Here is a 19,168-nt window from a genome sequence, read left to right as displayed (position 1 = left end):
AAAAAACAAACCTTTGCTTAAACAGTGTTACATTTTGTGCCATCCACCCACAGAATCCATCAGTAATATAACATGCCCATGGGACAGGCTTCTCAGCAAAAGCTCAGAGCTTGTTAGCCCAAGCTTAGACAAATTGAGAGCTTTCTTTAGAAAGAAGATGGGAAGCTTGAGGCTTTTGTTTTTGTTTTAAGATGGGAAGACATCTTCAAACATCATTTTCCCCTCTCATTTGGCAATGCCACTACTGTAGTAACACATCAGACTTCTGGTTTTGTGCAATAAGTCAACAACTTCACATTGGAGTGCCACCATCTCAAATTTTCTTTCCTGATCAGTAGTGTGGTGTTGGAGATCCACCCCCTGCAAAAGGGGAAGCATTGCTGCTGTGCAAATAATTGTGCATGAAAGGGAGTTTTGGACTTGGCAGGTCCCAGGAGGTGACAGCCATCACCAGCATCTCTGGAGATGTTGGCACTCACAGCTCCCGGCCTCGTGCTGGCCCTTCTGCCAACATCTACACATGATGGACTAACAGAAAGCCAAATTCAGAGCTGTGCTATAACCTGTCATTTTAAGACCAGCTGTTTATACACAATCATGTCAAAACTATTAGGCTTTAGGTCACTTAGTATTTCATATTTTAACAAAGTCATCAATTTATTTAAATAATAACAAGAGACTTTTGTGTCTACTGATGCCTGTATTTTAAACCTTTGAGTAATATTTACTCACGCTTCATAATATAAAATGTCTTTCCGGATCTTAAGTGAAATTGCAATAATTTCCTCCCCACCTCCACAAAAAAAACAACCATCTTTAAATTTCTAGATAAATGTTCTGTCTTGAAATACCACTCTTCTGGGGTTCAGCAAGATCTCGATGAGCATCTCCAGTGCTTTAGATGGGAACACTGGCTGCAGGCCTATTGGATCACCCTTGGTGCTGATGCAGGAGTTAGTCGTCCTCTGAGTCACTCTCTTCCCTGGTTGGGACACACGCCCTAATCGAGGACATGAGCTGGTCCTGGATCTGCTTCCTGGGGTTCTCCTCGAGGTCTGTCTTGATGGCACCTGACTCTGAAATCTTCCACTCCAGTTCTGCATGGAGCAAAATGAGAGTGCCATGAATACAGGGGAGCAAACTGGGCTTTTTCCACATCTTATTCTTTTTGACACATGCTTGTTTACCTCAATACACAGTTCTTTGTCTTTCTGGTTTACTCTCAAAAGGAGAAAAGGTTCCCAGCCCAGCCCCTGCCCCATCTCCCACACCCACAGCAGCCACGCTCTCCCTTCAGGAGTTAGGAGTGCTGGCACAGATCTCAGCCCAGGCCCCGGAGCCAAAGTACAGGCTCAGAGCACTGCTCTGCAGCCCACCCACATCACACCCTGTGCCCCCCTGCTCCCATTACAACGGGGAGAATCAAAGAGAGAACTGATACAGGGCAGCAGCTTTAGATAAGGCAGCTCTCCTGGGGAAAGAGAATATCACCTCCTTCTACCCACATAAGGACAGAAGCCAGGTTTGCACATCTACTGCCAATACATTCCAGCTGTTTGCATCATACAGCAAGTCCATCACAGGCAGAAGACGTAGGGAACAGATTGTATGCTGAGTGGCAAAAGAAAAGTAGCAATTCCATTTACACATCTGAAGTCTAGCTATTTTCCAGGGATGTACTCTACTGATGCAATCTACCCCTTCCCCAGTACCCCGTGCACTGATTATTAGTTCCTTTCAAGACAGTAAAAGAAACTCCACCACTGGTAGTGGGCCTATTACTACATAGACCCAAATTGGATTGCTTCCCAGAAGTGGTAGAAAGTCAATACAACACTCAGTTGAAACCTCTCTCCTAGTTCTGCTGCAAAACCCATCATTAAATCTAATTTCCTTCAGACATTACAGACTAATGAATACAACCTCACACTTTCTTTAATCTCCAGTGGAAGTCACCTAGACTTAGGGGATAAAGAAAGATAAAAAAAAATAAAAGGAAGCATAGAATTTCAGTACCTAGCTTTTTGCAATGACTGAATTAAGCTGGCTCGGCTACCTTTGGATCCCTCAAAATCAATTATTTATGAGCTAGAAATGGGAGAAAGATGACTGCATGTTCTGCTACCATTGCTCCCTTCAGTGCATAATTAGACAGCCTCTAAATATGGAGTTAGTTACTCTCAAATTAGCGATCTCACTGGCGAGCTTTTCTCCTTCTGAAATTTCAGACAGTGAAGTGTTTTCTACAGCACACGTGCAAGGTAATCCAAAAATCTCAGGCTTTTATTAAAAAACAACAATAGAAAAACCCTCTTTGAGAGGGTCTCTTGAGAGAAAGAGAACTACTGGTGGCAAGATCAGTCTTTCAGGTTAAAAAAAAAAAAAAAAAAGTAGGGGCTTGCCCTTTTAATATATTCAGGAAAATTTGCTTCACAGGACAAGGTGTGAATACTCGCATACACACAAAACAGATACCTGTATCTATCAGATACCTACCCAACCACCTGCTGCTTTTACAATATAGCTTCAATCACATCGTTAAGCCAAAAGGGTAGGGGAAAAAAAAAAACAACCCTCATGACTTTTAGCGATTTCCATTCTCCTAATTCCCACTTCACTTCTTTCTTTCCCAGCAAAACTGTTCATTATTTTCACTTTTCCTTTGGAATATTTAAGATGCAGACACTCACCATCCCTTGTCAGGTTCATGCCACCAAACACCAAAGGCCCAATGAACTGTGCTTTGATGTCTCCTTCAAGGTAGACAAATATTGTAGGCAGATTCTTATCAGGGTAGTTGGGTATGCAGGTGGTAGAGATAGCTTTGATGAATTTCACATCTCTGAACTTTCTCGCAAGCCCATTCAAATGTTGATTTATTAAGGCACAGAGTGGAATTCTGTAAAAAACAAGAACAGACATGCATAAGAAAAACTAGAAGACACGTTGGACAGTAATCTTCACCAGAAGAAAGGTCAGAAGTAACAGTCCACTGGCAAGCCAGATGTAGCAGAAACAACTTCTGAATACATTTATTGTCCAGTACTCCAGCATTCAAAGGAATTCAGCATCACTGGAGTTGTTTTTTTTTTGTGTGTGTGTGTTTTTTGTTTTGTTTTTTTTTTAAATATATATTAGCAGTACCACTTTCCCCCCTTTTATATAAGAAGATGGGTTTACAAGATACGGTGTTTGAAAATTGCATGAGCACAGGTAAAACAGAAAGAAAAGCAACTCCTGGAAACGAGGAAGCTAATGACAACAAATACCTGTGAGGCAGTTAGAGACAACAAACAAAATCAAGTATTTCTAGACCTTCCCAGAAAATTACATCTACTTATAAGACCTTTTTAACAAGATGTTCCATTATGTTGACAGGACTGAAAACCTTGTTCACTCTGTTTTTATACATCTAGCAAACAGGTCAAAGCCACACAGCGATTCTTCTAAGAGCAAAAACACTTTGCATTTTACCCAGAATAATTTTCAAAGATCAGTATTTCCGTGGCAGCAGAAATGGGAAGACCTCTACCTCTATAGGAAGACTACTCACACAGCGTAGCGTGTGTGTGTGTGTATGTATATACATAAATAAGAGAGCCACTTCCTGGTAACATGCTTTCAAGAGCAAAGTTTGTTTTAAGAGCAAAGTTTGTCTGCCTTCAGCCAACAGTAAGGAAATTAATAATTCAGTATTTCTTGTAACTCCAGAATCAGTTCCTTAATTTCCACATTAACTATACACTTGTCTAGAGCATTTTCAGCCATTGACAGTGAAACATTTAACAGAAAAATTCTTACCCTTGTTTGTAGAGGTGCAGGACTACCCATATACCTTTTCCAGCTTTGGTAACCTCTTGAACATAGTCTTTTCCAGAAATCTCCAACACTTCCCCAAATTTATTCTTCATTTGAGCTGCTTTCATTTCTGCTAACCGTTGCTGTCTGTACAACAAGAAATGGGAAAGAAATCTTAAAAACAGATGCATTGTTGATAGAAAAACGTTTACAGTCTAAATCTAGACTTCAGAGGCAGATTACAAACATCTTCAAACCCCAGAGCAGCAAAAGTAAGTTAATGTAGGCTACAGATGTTCTTGCATTTGCGTCACAAGTTAAAGCCATCAGCATACAAGAAGTACAACTATGTTTCAGAAATGGAATTTGTCATCTCTGCCCTCTGCAGACATTTCTTCTGCAGATACTACACCACCAAACTAGGTGGTAAAAATCATGAGATGAAGAAGAGAAAGAGATGATGGTAAATCAACACTGCAATCAGAACTATGCAGCACCTTATTGGCATTCCTACAAAAAATGAGAAAACTTGAAGCCGATTATCAAAGCTCTCACAGTCCTCATTTCACTATTCGCTCAGTGGGCATACATTATCTCTGCAAAATTAGGTTGTAAATAAAGGACACTGAATTTGAACTCCACTGTTCTACTAAAGACACTCAAAAGGTCCACGTGAGATCAGAAACACATTGCAGTTTTTCTAGCATCAGGCCTAAGAACATCCTTCCTCTCTTCCACACCATCTAATAGCATGTATCTGTATCTATAAAACAAACAAAACAAAATACCCAAAACAAAACAACCACATGCTCCGGTTTTTATTAAAACCAAGTTCTGTACGATGCTCTAACCTGTACATTTCAATAGCTTTCTCATCTTCCTCATTAAATTCATCTTCATTTTCTTCTAGCTCTTCCAGAGTCATGTCCTCGTAAGTCTTCACTAGAACGGAAGCAATACCAAATCAGCAAAAATCTCATTCTGAGAAACTTCTGCCTTTCAGTCTAACAGAATTTATTTATTTTAAGGATAGATTAACTATAAGAAATGTATTTTTTTTTTTTTTCCCTGCAATATTATTGTTACTGGATTTTTAGAAAATATTATGCACTCTATACATATAAATGGTATATACATTGATATATATATTGATGTAAAGAACTGAGCCTGAGGCTGGCTACACTGGCATAGAAGTACCTGAGCTAGCTTTCAAGTTCTGTGACTGCAGCAGAGACATGCAATACAGCACGGGTGCCTGAATAACAGAGGAAGCATACAACAGGTAATGATCATGTTCATTAGATACCTTTATTTGTGCATTCATATGACAAACTCCCTTCAGACTGTTCTTATTTCAGCTTTGAAACATTTACATTTATAAAAACATGGCATTGGCGTTGAGAACAAAGTCTTCCTGTACTGGAAGAACCATGTATTGAGGAACATATTTGTCTGATACTGGCAACAGATGGCCATGCTATACAAGAATTATCTCTGGTATCCCTTACAGGTTTAGCAAAAGACACATTGCCTCACAGGCACGTAAACTCACCAAGAGACTTCTGAAGGATCATCAGCTGCTCCTCCTCCTTTGCACGCTCCTGTTCTTCGAGGTTCTCCTTGGGAGGAAGGATGCCTTTCTTGCGCAGGATGTCATTCCACTCTGTGTCTTTGTCTGGGTCCTACAAAGAAATGAGAAACGGATGGCATGCGTTCAACAAGCACTTTGACACATCCAGAAGTTAGCAAAGCAAGTTTTTCAGGAGACTTATGGCACTGATAGAGCAGTAACTGTCTGTAGAGCATCAGAGATTCAGTGTGCACCCTCCTGAGGATTTTTGTGGCCCCAAGAGGAGACTGAAAAAAGTGACTTTGTGACTTTTTATTTGGGGGCTGAGCCTCCTTGGTGGGGTCTGTCGGCAGCGCTTGGAGAGAAGCGCGCGTGGCCACTGCTGGATAAGGCTACGGCTAGGGATCAGATTTAAATCTACGCCTGAGTTTTAAAAGCTTTCGTAAGGACACAGCTCCAATAATCCCAAAGAAGAAGGCCCACAGCCGCCTATGTATTGCTGACAAGCTCGAGTATTCAAGTTATCCTGCAGTTCCTTGTTTCAAACAGGAAAACTCGGCGATAAACACTCGTCCTCTTGATTTTAGCTCCTCCCTGACTCGAACCAAGTCCCCAAGCCCCCTCAGGACCAGCAGCTTAAGGAAATAACACAGCAAACACCAATATAACACGAGAGGCGGCCGCGAGCCCCGCCGCGCACCCCCGGCTGGGGGCCATGCCGGGCCCGCCCGCCCCAAGCAGGGAGCTCCGCGCTGCGGCGGGGAGCAGCGGGGCGGCCCTGCCCGGTCCCCATCGGGCTCCCCCGCACCCCGGGCCCGGCTGCCCGAGCCCCCCGGGCCCTCACCTGCATCTTGGCGGCAGGGCCGGGGCCGGGGCCCGGGGTTCAGCGGTGCTGGGCTGGGCCCGGTCCCGGCGTGCGCGGCGCGGCCGGGGGGAGGCGGAGCGGGGCGGGGCGGAGCGGGGCTGCTGCTTCCTTCAGTGCCTAATTAGGGCCGGGCGGCTCGGCCTGGTGGGGCAGGGTTGGACATAGCGAAGGGTTTTGGGCCTGGGAGGGAGGCTGAGCGTGTGGCAGGGCCCCAAATCGGGGCTGGGAGGGGTTCTCGGGTTGCCTTGCTTCAGCCTCTGCTGCCGCCCAGCGCTGCGGCGTGATGGCAGGGAGAGGGTTTAGTGTCAAGCACCGCAGCCTGGTTAATTAATAATTGGTGGTGTTCCCTGCTTGGAGGACCTAAATCTATCCCACGGTTTCCTGTTCATAGCGAGATCCCAGGCTTATCCGTCCCAGTGTCCCGCTGAGTCTGTGGCGTGAGGCTGGTGCTCAGCGGTCTCCATTTCCTCGGGGTCCCTCAGGAGCAGCCAGCGCTGCACTGCCTTTAACAGGCAATGCCCAGCGCCCCTCTCAGTGAGGCTTTAATGCAATAAAAGCCTTAATAATTCAATTACAATAAAATGATGCATACAGAGATGCCCCCACCCTCTCCTCACCCCCCTCAAATCAACATCAGCATGGATGTGATGGAGCGAGAGAAGGTGCATTTTCTGTGGGGCAGAACAGAAGTTCCTACACTCCCTGCTCTAACATAAGTTCATGGGTACCCTCATGATGTGGCCACAGAGCCCTACTGCTCCTGCCCAGCCACGGCTAGCTTGTCCTTGTCGGCTACCAAAGTTGTGCAGGGGATGCAGCATGGCCCTGGGGCATGGTATGCCTAGCAGACAGCACACTGAGCTGGGCACAGCCTCAGCTCCTCACCCTCACCAGACACCTTCCTGAAGCTACACTAAATCTGTTGGTCCTAGAACAACCTGCTTGAGAAGTAGGGTTGGACCAGATGGCCTCCAGAGATCCCTTCCAACCTCAGCCATTCCATGCTTCCGTAAGCACGTAAACCAAACTAAGCACCATCACAGAAAAATATAAATAAATTGTCAACCATAGGGAATATTTCTCTATAAGCATGAAAACACATTTGATGGGTTTGGGGGCTCTCTTCTACCTTAGTTTTTCTCTGTGACACTTCTTTATTCTGCATTGAGTCCATTCTCATCTGTCTGTAGTTCATACCCTGTGTTATTGCTTCACTGGCTCCTCTCATTTTTCTTTTGATGCTCTGTTTAAATAAATAAACAAATCTAAACTACGTATTACCTATTTTTAACACACAATTTTTGTCCATGCCTCCACCATTCCATTTAGGATCAGCACCCCATTCCCTAAAAATAGGCACATCTTCCTCTGAAAAGAATTGAGCAGATCTTAGTCTTTCTTCTGAAAAACATACATCAGAGGAGAAGTGGGAAGCGGCCTGCTCCTGCCTCCCCCTCCATTTTGAGCCTTAGCCTGGTGGCCAGCAAACTCATCCAGGAATGGGGAGCTGAGCTCTGGGTACCCAGAAAACTGCCCCATCACAACCAGCCCACAGGCCTCAGGATTGTGCTTGTTCTGGTCATGCAGAGAAATGACTCTGTCTACCTCCGATTTAAAAGAAATGGATAGCCACAGCTGTGCTTGGAGACAACATCAGTCGTTATGGTGAATATTTGGATGAGTGGAGAGTGTCCCTTACCCACCTCCCAGAGCCCTGGAGGGGAGGAAAACTCTGCTTGGTGCCTAGGTGCACGGAGTGTTCATCCTTGTGGAAAATGCAGTTTTCTGAGTGGTGTTGGAGCCACAGTTATAGGTGACGTGAGAAATATTAAAGCAGGAAGGAGTGGGCTACAGCACCTTCCAATGAGCTAACACCTGAGCTCAGGCTTTTGGGATCACAATTTTGAAGTCTTCTGCAGGCCCTCTTGAAGAAAGTCTTTTGGCTCTGACCCACAGATACTATCCCGCATGCAGAACTGAAGGCTTAGGCGTCTGTGCCAGTTTTCAGTGTGCAACTGTTTTATCAGAGCCTGGGCTTTACGGAGGACCTGCTGTAATATTCATCTTCTGTGGCTTAAACACCACTCACCACAGTTCTTGTATGTTGCTGGTTGGAACCTATTCCGGACACCAAGAAGCAAACAGAAAGAACATGAGCACAAACAAAGCACACCATCATTGTTTAAAAGGTTCCAACAAGTGAAAACATTCACTTGTGAATTTCTTGAGATTCTTGCCAGGTTAACTCAGAGGAACTAACCGAGGACCCTGAGCACCAGGAGCCCCTGTTCCCACAGCAAACCCTGAGTTACAAGAAGAGCCCCAGCCCTAGGAGCAGCCCAGTCCTGTCACTTGATGGGGATTCGTTCACACAATATGAGCAAAGCTAAGAGTCTCACTTTGGCCTCTTCACCCAAAGGCTCCCTCTGCCTAGGGCACACATAACACGCTGTTTGCACCTCTCTCACCCAACTAAAAATACTTGGCATTTATAAATTGCATTTCCTCTATGTACTTTTGAAAATCAGGCCTCAGCAGGAACAAGAAGATTGTTTTCACACATGGTGTACGGACAGAAATACTCCAGGCAGAGTGGCTAAGAGCTGGCACTGTCACGGAGAGACTGAAATATAGCTGTAGCTTGGCCCTTCGAGACAGGCTTGCTTCCCCCCAGAGAATTGACTTCAGGGTGTCTATAATGTATTTCTTCCTTTTCTCTCAAATCAAGGGTTAGGAGGAAGGTGAGCCACAGGTGGGAATGACTCATTAATTGTCCAGGTGACCCACTAATGAGGAGAAAATGTTGCTAATAAAAAGGCACTGCTCCCTAGAGTTAGGGTGAATGATATTTGGCTTGCTTGCCTTTGACTGTAGCAAGGCACAGACTAGGCTAAAATAAGATTTTTTTCCAAAGGTAACAGGATGTCTTTTTCATCTATAGTAGATAGTGAAAAAGTTGGGATATAAGAACTTTTATAAAGTATATTTATTATATATTATAATATTATAGTATATAATATAATATTATAGTATATTATATTCATCTGTAATGAGAATAATCAGAAAATGAGATTGGGGGGAGTCTGACTGATATTAGAGTTAATGAGCTATGGCTTGGTTTGCCTGAATTTTGCTATGGGTTGTGTTCTTTTGATTTGCTTTGATTCTTCCCTCTGAAATCTTATTCTGATTTTTCTTAAATATCTATGCTTTCTCTATAGAAACTAAACAAAAAGCTATGCTAATCTGGTGATAGATGTTCTTGTATCTTACAGCTGTGCTGAAAGTTAACTATTGGATTTACTCAGATTCTAAATAATACTTAAATAATTATTTTTGCCATCCTAATTGGGCTGAATTTCATTATTCTTGACTTCATTCTAAATTGGCTATAATGTCTATTTTTGTTAGCAGTATTCTGTTCAAGATGATTCTTCCTCTTACTACTGCAGAACAGCTTCAGTGTTCTCATGGCAGCTAGAGAATGTCCCTCAGGGAATTAATTTAGGAACTTGTTTGAAAACCTCTTGGAGTACCTCAGGTGTAAGATGCTTCGGGTAATAGGAATCTTTCACTTTTCATACTTAAAATGGAGATCTAAACAATGGGAGAACTTGCAATACAGATTCCTCTTGGATAAAGAGACAGGCTTAGCCTCAAGTTAAATCTGAGAAAACAGGTGTAGTGTTTAAGAACAGTCTTCAATAAGAAGATCCATTGTGCCGCAATCTCCAATACAAACTAAGTACCAGAGAAAAAGACTTATTTTTTTAGGGCTCTTCATATCTGCTTTGATAGTCTTCACAGCTTTTCAAACCACTCTGGCTTTATGAAAAGGCCTCTCACCAAAAGGTAGGCTATGAAAGGGCAGTAGAAGTTAAAATTCTAGTTCTGCTGTTAATGAACTGTGGTGGGTAGCTCTCCATTCCCTTGCAAAAAGAACAAGCTTTCTTCTTGATGTGAAAGAGTAGGAAGTGTAACTTGCCTGGCTGTAATCTTTTCTTGCCCTTCCAAGCACCTGGGTAATGTAAAGGTCTCAAATCCTCTGTCTCTCTGTGCCAGTCAGGATGTCTGGACGTGGAAAGAAAAATGCAGTGGCTGGCAAACCTGGATCTAAAGCAAAGAAATCTAAGTCAGCCCTGGCTGGTCTGCAGTTTCCTGTGGCTCGTGTCTACAGGCTCCTTAAAAGAGGCAGCTATGCTGACAGGGTTGGTCTTGGCTCTGCCATCTACCTGGCCGCGGTGCTGGAGTACCTGACAGTGGAGGTCTTGGAGCTGGCAGGGAATGCTGCACGGGAGAACAAGAAATCCAGGATCCTGCCCCACCACATCCAGCTGGCTGTGAGAAACGATGAGGAGCTGAACAAGCTCTTCTCCTGCGTGACCATTGCTCAAGGAGGGGTTATGCCAAATATCCTTTCCGAGCTCCTTCCAAAGAAAACTACCCGAAGTGCTGCTACTTCTGCAGAACAACCTGGTAGCCAGTGAAACCTGCTTTTCCTTGTCTGGTCTGTGCACTTATGGATGACGGGACTCTAGCACTGATTTTGTATGTGACTGTCTGTTTGTACTTTTTCCACTGAATTTTAATGTTTTTTTAAAGTTTCTAATAAAACTACTAGAAAGCAAAGTTGTTCTCCTTTCTCTTCACTGCTCTCCTTCCAGAGATCTAAGAATCCAAGAAATGTGGTTTTCTTTTTTACATCTAGCATATCACCCAAATAACTCTCAAAAAAATAAAAGTATATTAACTTTCAAAAACATGTTTTAAGTAACAGTTGTGGAGCAGGCGGAGGAGTCAAGATGCATTGCCGTTCATGTGAACTCTTCTTCCATCACAAACTCCTAATACAGTAGGTTCAGCACCTGGTGGGTTAACTCTGCTTCAGAAGTTACTGTTTGCTTTAATACTCACTGCAGCTCTGCAAGCAGTAGAGAGAGCCTCCAACATGAGTTTAAAACACTGTCCCCTTGTCATACTGACTACAGGAAGTGTATTTGAAGCCCAGTACAGTGTTTGTGCTGCCAGTAGAGGTGACCATCCTGCTTATATCAGTGCAGAAAAACAAACATCTCCAGCTCCAAACAATTCCCTAAGCCATTTCTGACCAACTCACTCAAAACAAATCCCTTCCTTCAGGGTGGTTACTGGGATTTTCTCTCTGTTTGTAGTGGATGCAGAGGCTCCCTGCTGATGGGGAAACCAGTGGTCCGGTGCAGCTGTGTTAGGATCAGTCTGGCCACGAGGCAACATCTCAAAATTCACAGCATCTAACACAAGTGCTGATAAGAACCAGCTTCCCAACCTGAAGCCAAAGCATCAAACTGTTACTTGAATAAGATCTGCCTGTTGTTTTGAGTTTGACCTGGCTCCTTTGTCCTCTTCAAAGCATCAATGTGTCAAAGCCTACAGGTCAGGTTTTATGATCCTGAAGGACATCAGAGCTGTGTGAGATATGCAAAGTAAATGTCTCAAAATTACACTTGGGCAGGAGAGAAAGATACCTGGCAGAGCAGCTACCTTCATTTCTATGGTGGTGGGCAATTGGAAGACTCAATGCCTGTTTTTAAAGAGCAAATTAATGAGATCTTGGGTAGCCTGCAACTAAAGTAAAAATGCAGATCTGCAGCTTTGTGAATGTAGTAAAGATGTGGTACATGCAACTTCAGCTATGTGTTGGGTGTTTACGCCTGTTAATGGAAAAAAAAAAAAAAAAAAAAAAAACAACTTTAAGGGAGGCATATGAGAAATGAACATAAGAAACTCAAATTAGTTCCTCCATCTGACCATGGTAAATGAAAACAGGTCTTGGAGTGATTATTTCTTTCAACCAAGCAAAAGTCTACATGTTTGCAGTAATGAGGGAAGACTCAAGGAATGTACTAATTTCATGCAGTTTTAAGTGTGGCATTTATAGCACCATCTATAGTATCTGCTGATCTAAGAGGACTGTGTTTCAGTGATCGTGCTGCTCCTGTGGCTCTGCTCTGCACCACACCAAACATCCCCCCAAGGCATGTCCAGTGTTCACGCAGCTCCTAGAAATGCCTTCACCTGACATTTTCTGTATGACAAAAGACTGAAGGAGCAGTGTGGCCTTGTCTTTGCTTATACCCAGAGACTGTGTGGGCACACCGAAGACTGTGGTGAGGTACTGGTCCAGTTCAAAGGTCCATTTTTTAGGTATTTCTTTGATCAAAATCAATCTCAATTGCTTTCTTCTAGCCAGTAGTTTAAGCTATTTGTAAACTAACCAGATATCAGAGTGATCTGAAAACTCACCCCTCTGGCTTTGCAGTGACAGAGGATGGCTAACTTCGAACCTATCTGCTCAGTCAAAGTTTCTCTTGGGCCAGGGCTCAACCCTTCAGCACTTACGTATTGAAAAAAAAAATAAATAATGATTCAATTACACTGAACTCTAAAAAGGACATATTATGACCTGCAACACAACTATGCATGACTTTGGAAAAAAAAAAAAAAAGTGACAAATGGGGACAAGCCATAGAATGCAAACAACCCAATGCCAGAGGTCCTGAGCTTTCTCAGGCTCTGCAGTGGGGTCACAAGGCACTTCGGCCACTGCTGGCAGCACAAACAACCAGGGTATAACTTATTGTGTTTAATTCTTGATGACTACAGCAGGATGAGCTGTGCCCCCTTCCAGCTGTAATAAATGAACTGCCAATCAGGGGTATTGCCGTTCGTTAAGTCAGTAAATAATATGCATGTTTTCAGAGGAGAACATCAGCTGACAAAGTGCTAAGCAGCTCTACAAGGAATAGTGACAAATTCACATGCTCTTGAGTACTGTATCGAGTTGCTCAAGTGTTGTGACCTTGATTGTTTTCCATTTTGAGAGGCTGAATCATCGCTCACCCAGGTGGCATTAAATGACAGAAGAGGTGCTAATGATATGGCTACCACTACAGAGTTTAAAAGGGGGCAGCTCTTTGTAGGAAGTGTAGTCTAGTAGATTTGGGTTATGGTATTGTTGAGGGAAAGGATAACAACTCATTCAGGTAAAGTTTTGTTTTTAAGAGTAAACATTTTACATCTTCATGTTAGGTAAGCTCTTGAGTTTTATAAGTTCTGAGTTGGCATAAGGCTGTTGGTTAAGGTGGTTACTTAATTCTATTTCACTTATCTGGGCTATTTATAAAATTATTTTTTTCTTAGGCCTTTCAGAAACCTCCCATAAGAATATTTTGTTCTACTTCTAGAGGTTTCAGTTTAGTATCTGATTTAGTTCATCACCAAATCTGGGTGGTGCCTCCCATTAATTAAAAAACAGCTAATGATCAGATCTTAAAAGCAGTTCTATACACTGGAGCAGAACCTTCCCGTGTTCATCTTCTAGCTGCTTTATGTTACACATTGAAGAGGAGTAAGTGCTATTCAATACCAGAGACTTTGTCAGTAACAAGTAATACAGACTTGTTGAAACGGGAGGAATACTGCACAAGCAGATGGCACTCATGCATTTGTAGTAGTCTGATGCATAGCATGCTGAGTAGAGTGATTTTGGTGTCTGATATGAAAAACTAAGTTTCTTGTAAGTCTTGTTCCTCATTGTGACCTGTTACTTTGCAGCAATAGGTCGCCGCACCTTTGGCAAGATCCACTTGAAGTGGTTTCCAGCACATATATTTTTCTAATATAACAACAGAAAAAAAAATGTTAATTTCTAGTATGGGTTATCTCAAGGCTATGATGATAGAAGCTGCTTAGTGTGGTGTTTTCTTGTTTTCTTTTACCAGAGGTAAGTTCAATAAGGATTCCCTGCAGGGTTTCTGGACACTCATGGGTATCTTGGAGCCTTGTTTGCTTAACTTATCTTGTTAACAGCAACGCTCCTTTGATGCTGGGTCTTGCTCCTAAGTTCCTCTTTACTCTCTTGAAAAGTCCTGGAGGTCTGGCAGATGGCCGGCCTGCTGCTCTGGTTGAGCATGTAGATGCCTCTTGGCTGGAAACTTGTCAGGCTCCTAGAGGAGCAGCCAGACCCATCTGCTCCTTCAGACAAAAGTATGAAAGAACTAGCAATCTTTCTGAGAAAAGAAAAATGACTTCTAAGGAATTAGGCAGTGGAATGAGGAGGATGGAAGGAACATAAATGCTGAGCTTTTGTTGGTGGTGTCTTTGTTTAATTCCTTTTCCTTTTGTACTAGATTGTTAGAATGTCTGAACACAACAAGAAAAACCCCAAGCTCCTCCTTGTGCCAAAGAAAACTAAATCGTCCATGGCTGGTCTGCTGTTTCCCGTGGCTCGTGTCTACAGGCTCCTTAAGAGAGGCAGCTATGCTGACAGGGTTGGTCTTGGCTCTGCCATCTACCTGGCTGCGGTGCTGGAGTACCTGACCGCGGAGATCTTGGAGCTGGCAGGGAACGCTGCACGGGAGAACAAGAAATCCAGGATCCTGCCCCACCACATCCAGCTGGCTGTGAGAAACGACGAGGAGCTGAACAAGCTCTTCTCCTGCGTGACCATTGCTCAAGGAGGAGTGCCACCTAATGTTCTCCCTGAGCTTTTGCCAAAGAGACATGGTCTTCTTAAGCCACCCCACAAAAATGTCTTGTCACAGGAGTTCTAGCTGCCACCAGGCTCCTGAGCTTGTGTTGCTGCTGGTTCTGGCATCTTCTACAGCCTGGACCTCTACATGTTTTTTTGGCAACTTTGGTTTATATTCATATGTGTATCTGGGTGCTTGTCTGAGAAGTGCCAAAGACAGGGTTGCTAGTTCGGATCTTGCTATGTCCTTCAAAAGAAAGCTGACAGACTACTTTTATGAATACCTACGTGTGAAATGGACTCACGTTGGTCTTCTCCACTTCCAGAAAATATTTGTTGCATCATTTTCTTTCCAGTGCAGTTATCTAGGGAAACCTGGCCTATTGTCTTCAAAGCATGGGGGTGGGTAGCTGGGATCTGTTTATTCAATATGTGTGAGAGTCTGCTTCATCTGACAACTGTGCCAATGAGGAGGTCTGAAGTGAACAATTTGGTGTAAGTAGATGCACTCAAGAGACTTACACTGGACTTCCCTATACATCAGCTTTACTCTCCTTATATTTTTCTCTCACTTTTGAACCCTGAAGTAGGGCTGTGCTGTAACTTGAGTGTTACCACACGTGCCTTGGTCCAAGGGTGGTGGAATTTTCCTCTTAAGTTTCTGCGTTCGTGGAGTGCAATATGAGGAGTCTTCAACAGATGGTGTATAGATGTGGTCAGTGTCTGAGCATTAAAGATCAGGATGCAGTCTTAAGAAGACTTCCTAGATAAGACACTTCTTAATTTCTTTGAGGCTTGTTCCATTAGGATCCAGATCAAGCAAAGCATTAAAGGGTAATACAGAAAGTAGTCTTTTCCAGGACCTTCCAACATTTGTGTCCTACAGCTACATGGTTTGAAAGGCTACATAAGCACTCTTGGGTTTTTACTCTAGATTGTAATACCAGTGAGGATGTACCATGTTTGTGCTGCAGGTTTTATTTAGCAGCTTCACCAGCAGGATGCCACTTAAATTCTAGGACTTTACAAGTGCATTATCAGGCATTTGAATTACTCTACTTATAGCACAGAAAGACCCTACTGTCTATATTCAGATGTATTAATCCATTCAGACAAAAAACATTATTTGGAGAACTGCCTCCTGATTAACTCTACTAGGCTAAGACTTGGGAGCCTGTGTTTGTTGAGTTTGCCCCATAGTCATCCATGAGGTGCTGCCACTTTCTGTAGCGCAACTTGGAAAAACTCCTTGTTTTTCTGGTCTTGAGGGTATTAGGAGCACTTGAACTGTTTGCAGAGAGCTCTTCTCCATCTATAGGCAGGCTGGAGAGCTTAAATGGAATATGAGAAGCCAGGAAAAAAATTGTGGTCCTCCAGTTGGAGGACTTTCAGTATGTAGAACTTCTAGCATGTGGGTATACTGCAAGCTCCTACTAGAGGCAAGGCCATGAAAAGACAACTAGAGGAGAGTCTGTAGAGGTATCAGGTCAGTCCCAGTATAACTGGCTGCTATGATTGCTGGAGATAAGTGGTTTATAGTGTGGGTGGTAGATGAATGTTGGTTCAAGGGCAGCCTGAAGATCAGCCATTGCGAACTGTGTAATCACAGGCAACTTTCTCCAGAGACTTAGAGGGTGAAATGATGCTGAAGCGCTGACCTGTGTAATAAACTGTTGCCTTGGAAAGTAACAGCAGCTCCTTAGGGGGGCTGCTGGATGTTTTTCTACAGCAGTTTCAGTCAACACTGACAATATGAGCTGTGTTTGAAGAAAAACAGCCCCTTGTTCCCCAGTCAGGCTGGTGGTTACATTTCATGCTGTGTTGGCTCAGAGACCGGCTTCTGGCTCAGCCAAGATGCTGTCCACAGCACGGGTGCTCAAGCAGCAGCATGGGCTCATGCAGCTCCTGCAGTGCTGCACTGCTCCCTCTGCTGGGTCAACACAGCTGCTCGCAGCATCTGCTGGCCTCATGCATGTTAAGTTTCTTTGCTTTGGACTTGATGGCTTTTTTTCCAACTCTGCACAGCTTATAGACTACCTCCTACCAAAAATCTTAAGTACTTAAGCACTACTGCAGGGTGGCTGGCAAACTTGAGGTGTTATTTCATTGCCCCATAAGCTGCAAATGTAGGAAGATGCCCAATAGGCACTCTGGGGTCTCCAGCTCATATCTGCAACTGCGAGAGCCAGTTTGGAGGCTGGTAACTCAAAAAGCTTCCTAGGGGGAGACATCATCTTTGGCACAACTGCACAAGCAAGAACAGCCTGGAAAAACACTGGTCCAGAGGGATCCGCAGGGGAAGGGCATTCCTGGAGCACACAGGAGTCCCAGCAGCTCTCATGCAGCTCTACTGTCATTAGTAATTTGGGCTGACCTGTAGATGTGTTAATTCCTGAAATATGTCTTGCTATGGTGCTTCTGTTCTCTGTGCTCACTGCTAGAGCTTTTATGCTGCATTTTGAAATGTAAAACCACTGATGCATTCATTCCTCTGTTGTTTCTGCAATGTCTGAAGACAATTAAAAATATAAACCATGTTAATTTCAGAGAACTCTCATTAATTCTCCAATACTGTTTCCCTCCTGCAGCTGGGAAGCCTATTTGGTCTTTCTTCTGAAGATGCACATGTTTACAACATGTATGCTTCAGTGGGGTGCTCTTAATCCTTGATTAAAAATCCATTGTCAGTTTAAATATATAATAGAACATATATTTTTTCTTATAGCATATCCTCAGCCCTGTTCATTTCCAGCTTGCACACTGCTATACCCCAAGTAAATACTTTGATAAGATGCAAGGCATATGGCTTGTGAAGGCTGCCCCAGCAGCTGGATCAGACTCTGCCCCTGTTTCCACTTCTTTCTCAGTCTCTCTTCCTCAGCTCTCCTTGGTGTCACAGCTTATGTGCTTCCATGACTTCAGGGGGCAAATTGCTTATTTACTAGCTAATGTTTATTGAATGTTTTGAGGCTGCGAAGTATTAGAAAGGCTGGAAGCCATTGTTTTGTTTATACAAGCGCTCATTAGACTCCCAAACAAGGGGTTATATAAAGCGTGCGTGGGAGAGAAGGGAACAACTGTTTCCAGCACTGCAGTGAAAGCTGTGCTCTCTCCAGCTATCTGTGTGGCTTTCTTTGCAGTGCTGTGCGTAGCATCTGGGAGGATATTTTTGCCAGCAGCATCATGGTGGGTCTTCTTAATTGTTCTACCCCCCAAAAAGACAAGCTCACTTAAACTCAGCATGTAATGATTTTAACATTTATTATGCCAGCAGCAACTTGGTGGCTGGGGAGAGGAGCCAGTCATTCTCTTAGATGTATGCGACCAATGAACCAGTAAAATGTGCAAGCTGACCCCACGCTATCTGTGCTGTCATCTCCCTTGATAGCAAGGAGCGGGGGACTTAGTCACCAAGCTGCATTAGAGTTTAAATGTATTTGTGAAAGTGAGAGGGACAGAAAGAACCTTCCCTGTGTCCTGTATTAGAGTTCAAATACAGAGCTCCAGGCCAAGGAAGGCATACATAGAGCCTTCCTTTGCTTCTGATGTTGGACCTAGGGTTCTGTCCAGCCACCAAGGACCTGCAGTAACTGAAGATACCATGCAGAGCCAACACAGCAGCAAAAAAAAAAAAAAAAAAAAAAGAGCCTGATTACATTACTCAATGGCTGACACTTCTTGGTGTTTGTTTTTTTTTCTTCACATAGTTCAGTCCAGATGTGATATCAGTATGCTTCTAGGTCATACCATGTAGGCCTACCTTGCATAATGCAGAACACAAGAGAAGTGCAAGTCAGTAACCTGAAAATAGCCGTCCTTCATCTAGGTCAGAGGAGAATCTTGGCTCTTTTTCCTTGCAGCAAGCACTGAATCCAGGGTACCGATTAAGCTGAATTAATGACACAAAGCAGCAAACAGTGAGAGGCTGTGCCAAGCCATTACAACACTTGGCCAACTTTTTCTTTTGCAACTCAGATATCTCTGAGTCTTTCAGATGTGCTTAGAAGACGGTGAAGATCGCTGCTTGAGCTAGGAAACGTTTTCGTTTTTATGAACTTCTCCATTCATTCAGACACGCAGTTGCTTGATGAGGCTTAAATCATACTTTGCTAGCTGAATCCACCAAGGAACGTGCTCAGTTCTGTAAGGCAGCACGCACATAGCCCATGCATCTGTTGAGGAACAATTAAGCATCTGTCATACATCTCAGTCCTTCTCCCTTCCCAGGTTTTAACATCCCTTCTCAGCTCAAATTTAGTTCCCCATTTTTGATCTCTCCTATCAGGGTCATAACACATCAGATGACTTAGCTGGGGCCTGACTTTTCCAGGGTGGTCCAGGATGTACGCTGCTCATTGGGACACCAGTAATAGACCCAGGAACCTTTCCTCTGTGGGCTTCGTGTTTACCAGTTGAGGAGCCTCTT

At 43.6% G+C, this 19,168-nt stretch overlaps 2 protein-coding genes and 1 long non-coding RNA gene across 5 annotated transcripts; 2 read left to right on the top strand and 1 right to left on the bottom strand.

Moving 5' to 3' along the window:
• Positions 1–680: 680 nt before the first annotated feature.
• On the bottom strand, positions 681–6,373 carry PDCL3 (phosducin like 3). The gene is made up of 6 exons (XM_027446089.3): positions 6,213–6,373; positions 5,351–5,480; positions 4,650–4,740; positions 3,802–3,945; positions 2,691–2,899; positions 681–1,097 (listed from the first exon to the last, which is right to left on the bottom strand). Exons 1-6 carry the CDS (start codon positions 6,216–6,218, stop codon positions 955–957), a joined length of 723 nt encoding a protein of 240 aa, XP_027301890.1. The 5' UTR covers positions 6,219–6,373; the 3' UTR covers positions 681–954.
• A 2,662-nt stretch (positions 6,374–9,035) lies between these two features.
• On the top strand, positions 9,036–10,862 carry LOC101798364 (histone H2A). 3 transcript variants are annotated; one of them, XM_072030996.1, is made up of 2 exons: positions 9,036–9,147; positions 10,300–10,862. In XM_072030996.1, exon 2 carries the CDS (start codon positions 10,301–10,303, stop codon positions 10,718–10,720), a length of 420 nt encoding a protein of 139 aa, XP_071887097.1. In that variant the 5' UTR covers positions 9,036–9,147; position 10,300; the 3' UTR covers positions 10,721–10,862. The 3 variants fall into 3 exon arrangements, with proteins under 3 accessions (XP_071887097.1, XP_005013493.2, XP_071887102.1); XM_005013436.6 differs by having other exon boundaries at positions 9,047–9,147; positions 10,296–10,862; XM_072031001.1 differs by lacking the exon at positions 9,036–9,147 and adding an exon at positions 9,648–9,790 and having other exon boundaries at positions 10,296–10,862.
• A 2,100-nt stretch (positions 10,863–12,962) lies between these two features.
• Positions 12,963–17,283, top strand: LOC140000658 (uncharacterized). Its single transcript, XR_011805756.1, has 2 exons — positions 12,963–13,255; positions 14,402–17,283. It is a non-coding gene; the product is annotated as an uncharacterized lncRNA (long non-coding RNA).
• Positions 17,284–19,168: the final 1,885 nt, after the last annotated feature.

This window comes from Anas platyrhynchos, chromosome 1, assembly GCF_047663525.1.
Source record: "Anas platyrhynchos isolate ZD024472 breed Pekin duck chromosome 1, IASCAAS_PekinDuck_T2T, whole genome shotgun sequence".
NCBI lineage: Eukaryota > Metazoa > Chordata > Aves > Anseriformes > Anatidae > Anas > Anas platyrhynchos.
This window is presented reverse-complemented; position numbering and strand designations above follow the sequence as displayed.

Coding starts and splice junctions, on each gene's coding strand:
- PDCL3 (XM_027446089.3), bottom strand. Junction 3,946..4,649: donor AAAGCTATTGAAATGTACAG/GTTAGAGCATCG, acceptor CTTGTTGTACAG/ACAGCAACGGTTAGCAGAAA. Junction 1,098..2,690: donor CATGAACCTGACAAGGGATG/GTGAGTGTCTGC, acceptor TGCTCCATGCAG/AACTGGAGTGGAAGATTTCA.
- LOC101798364 (XM_072030996.1), top strand. CDS start 10,301: ATGTCTGGACGTGGAAAGAAAAATGCAGTGGCTGGCAAACCTGGATCT.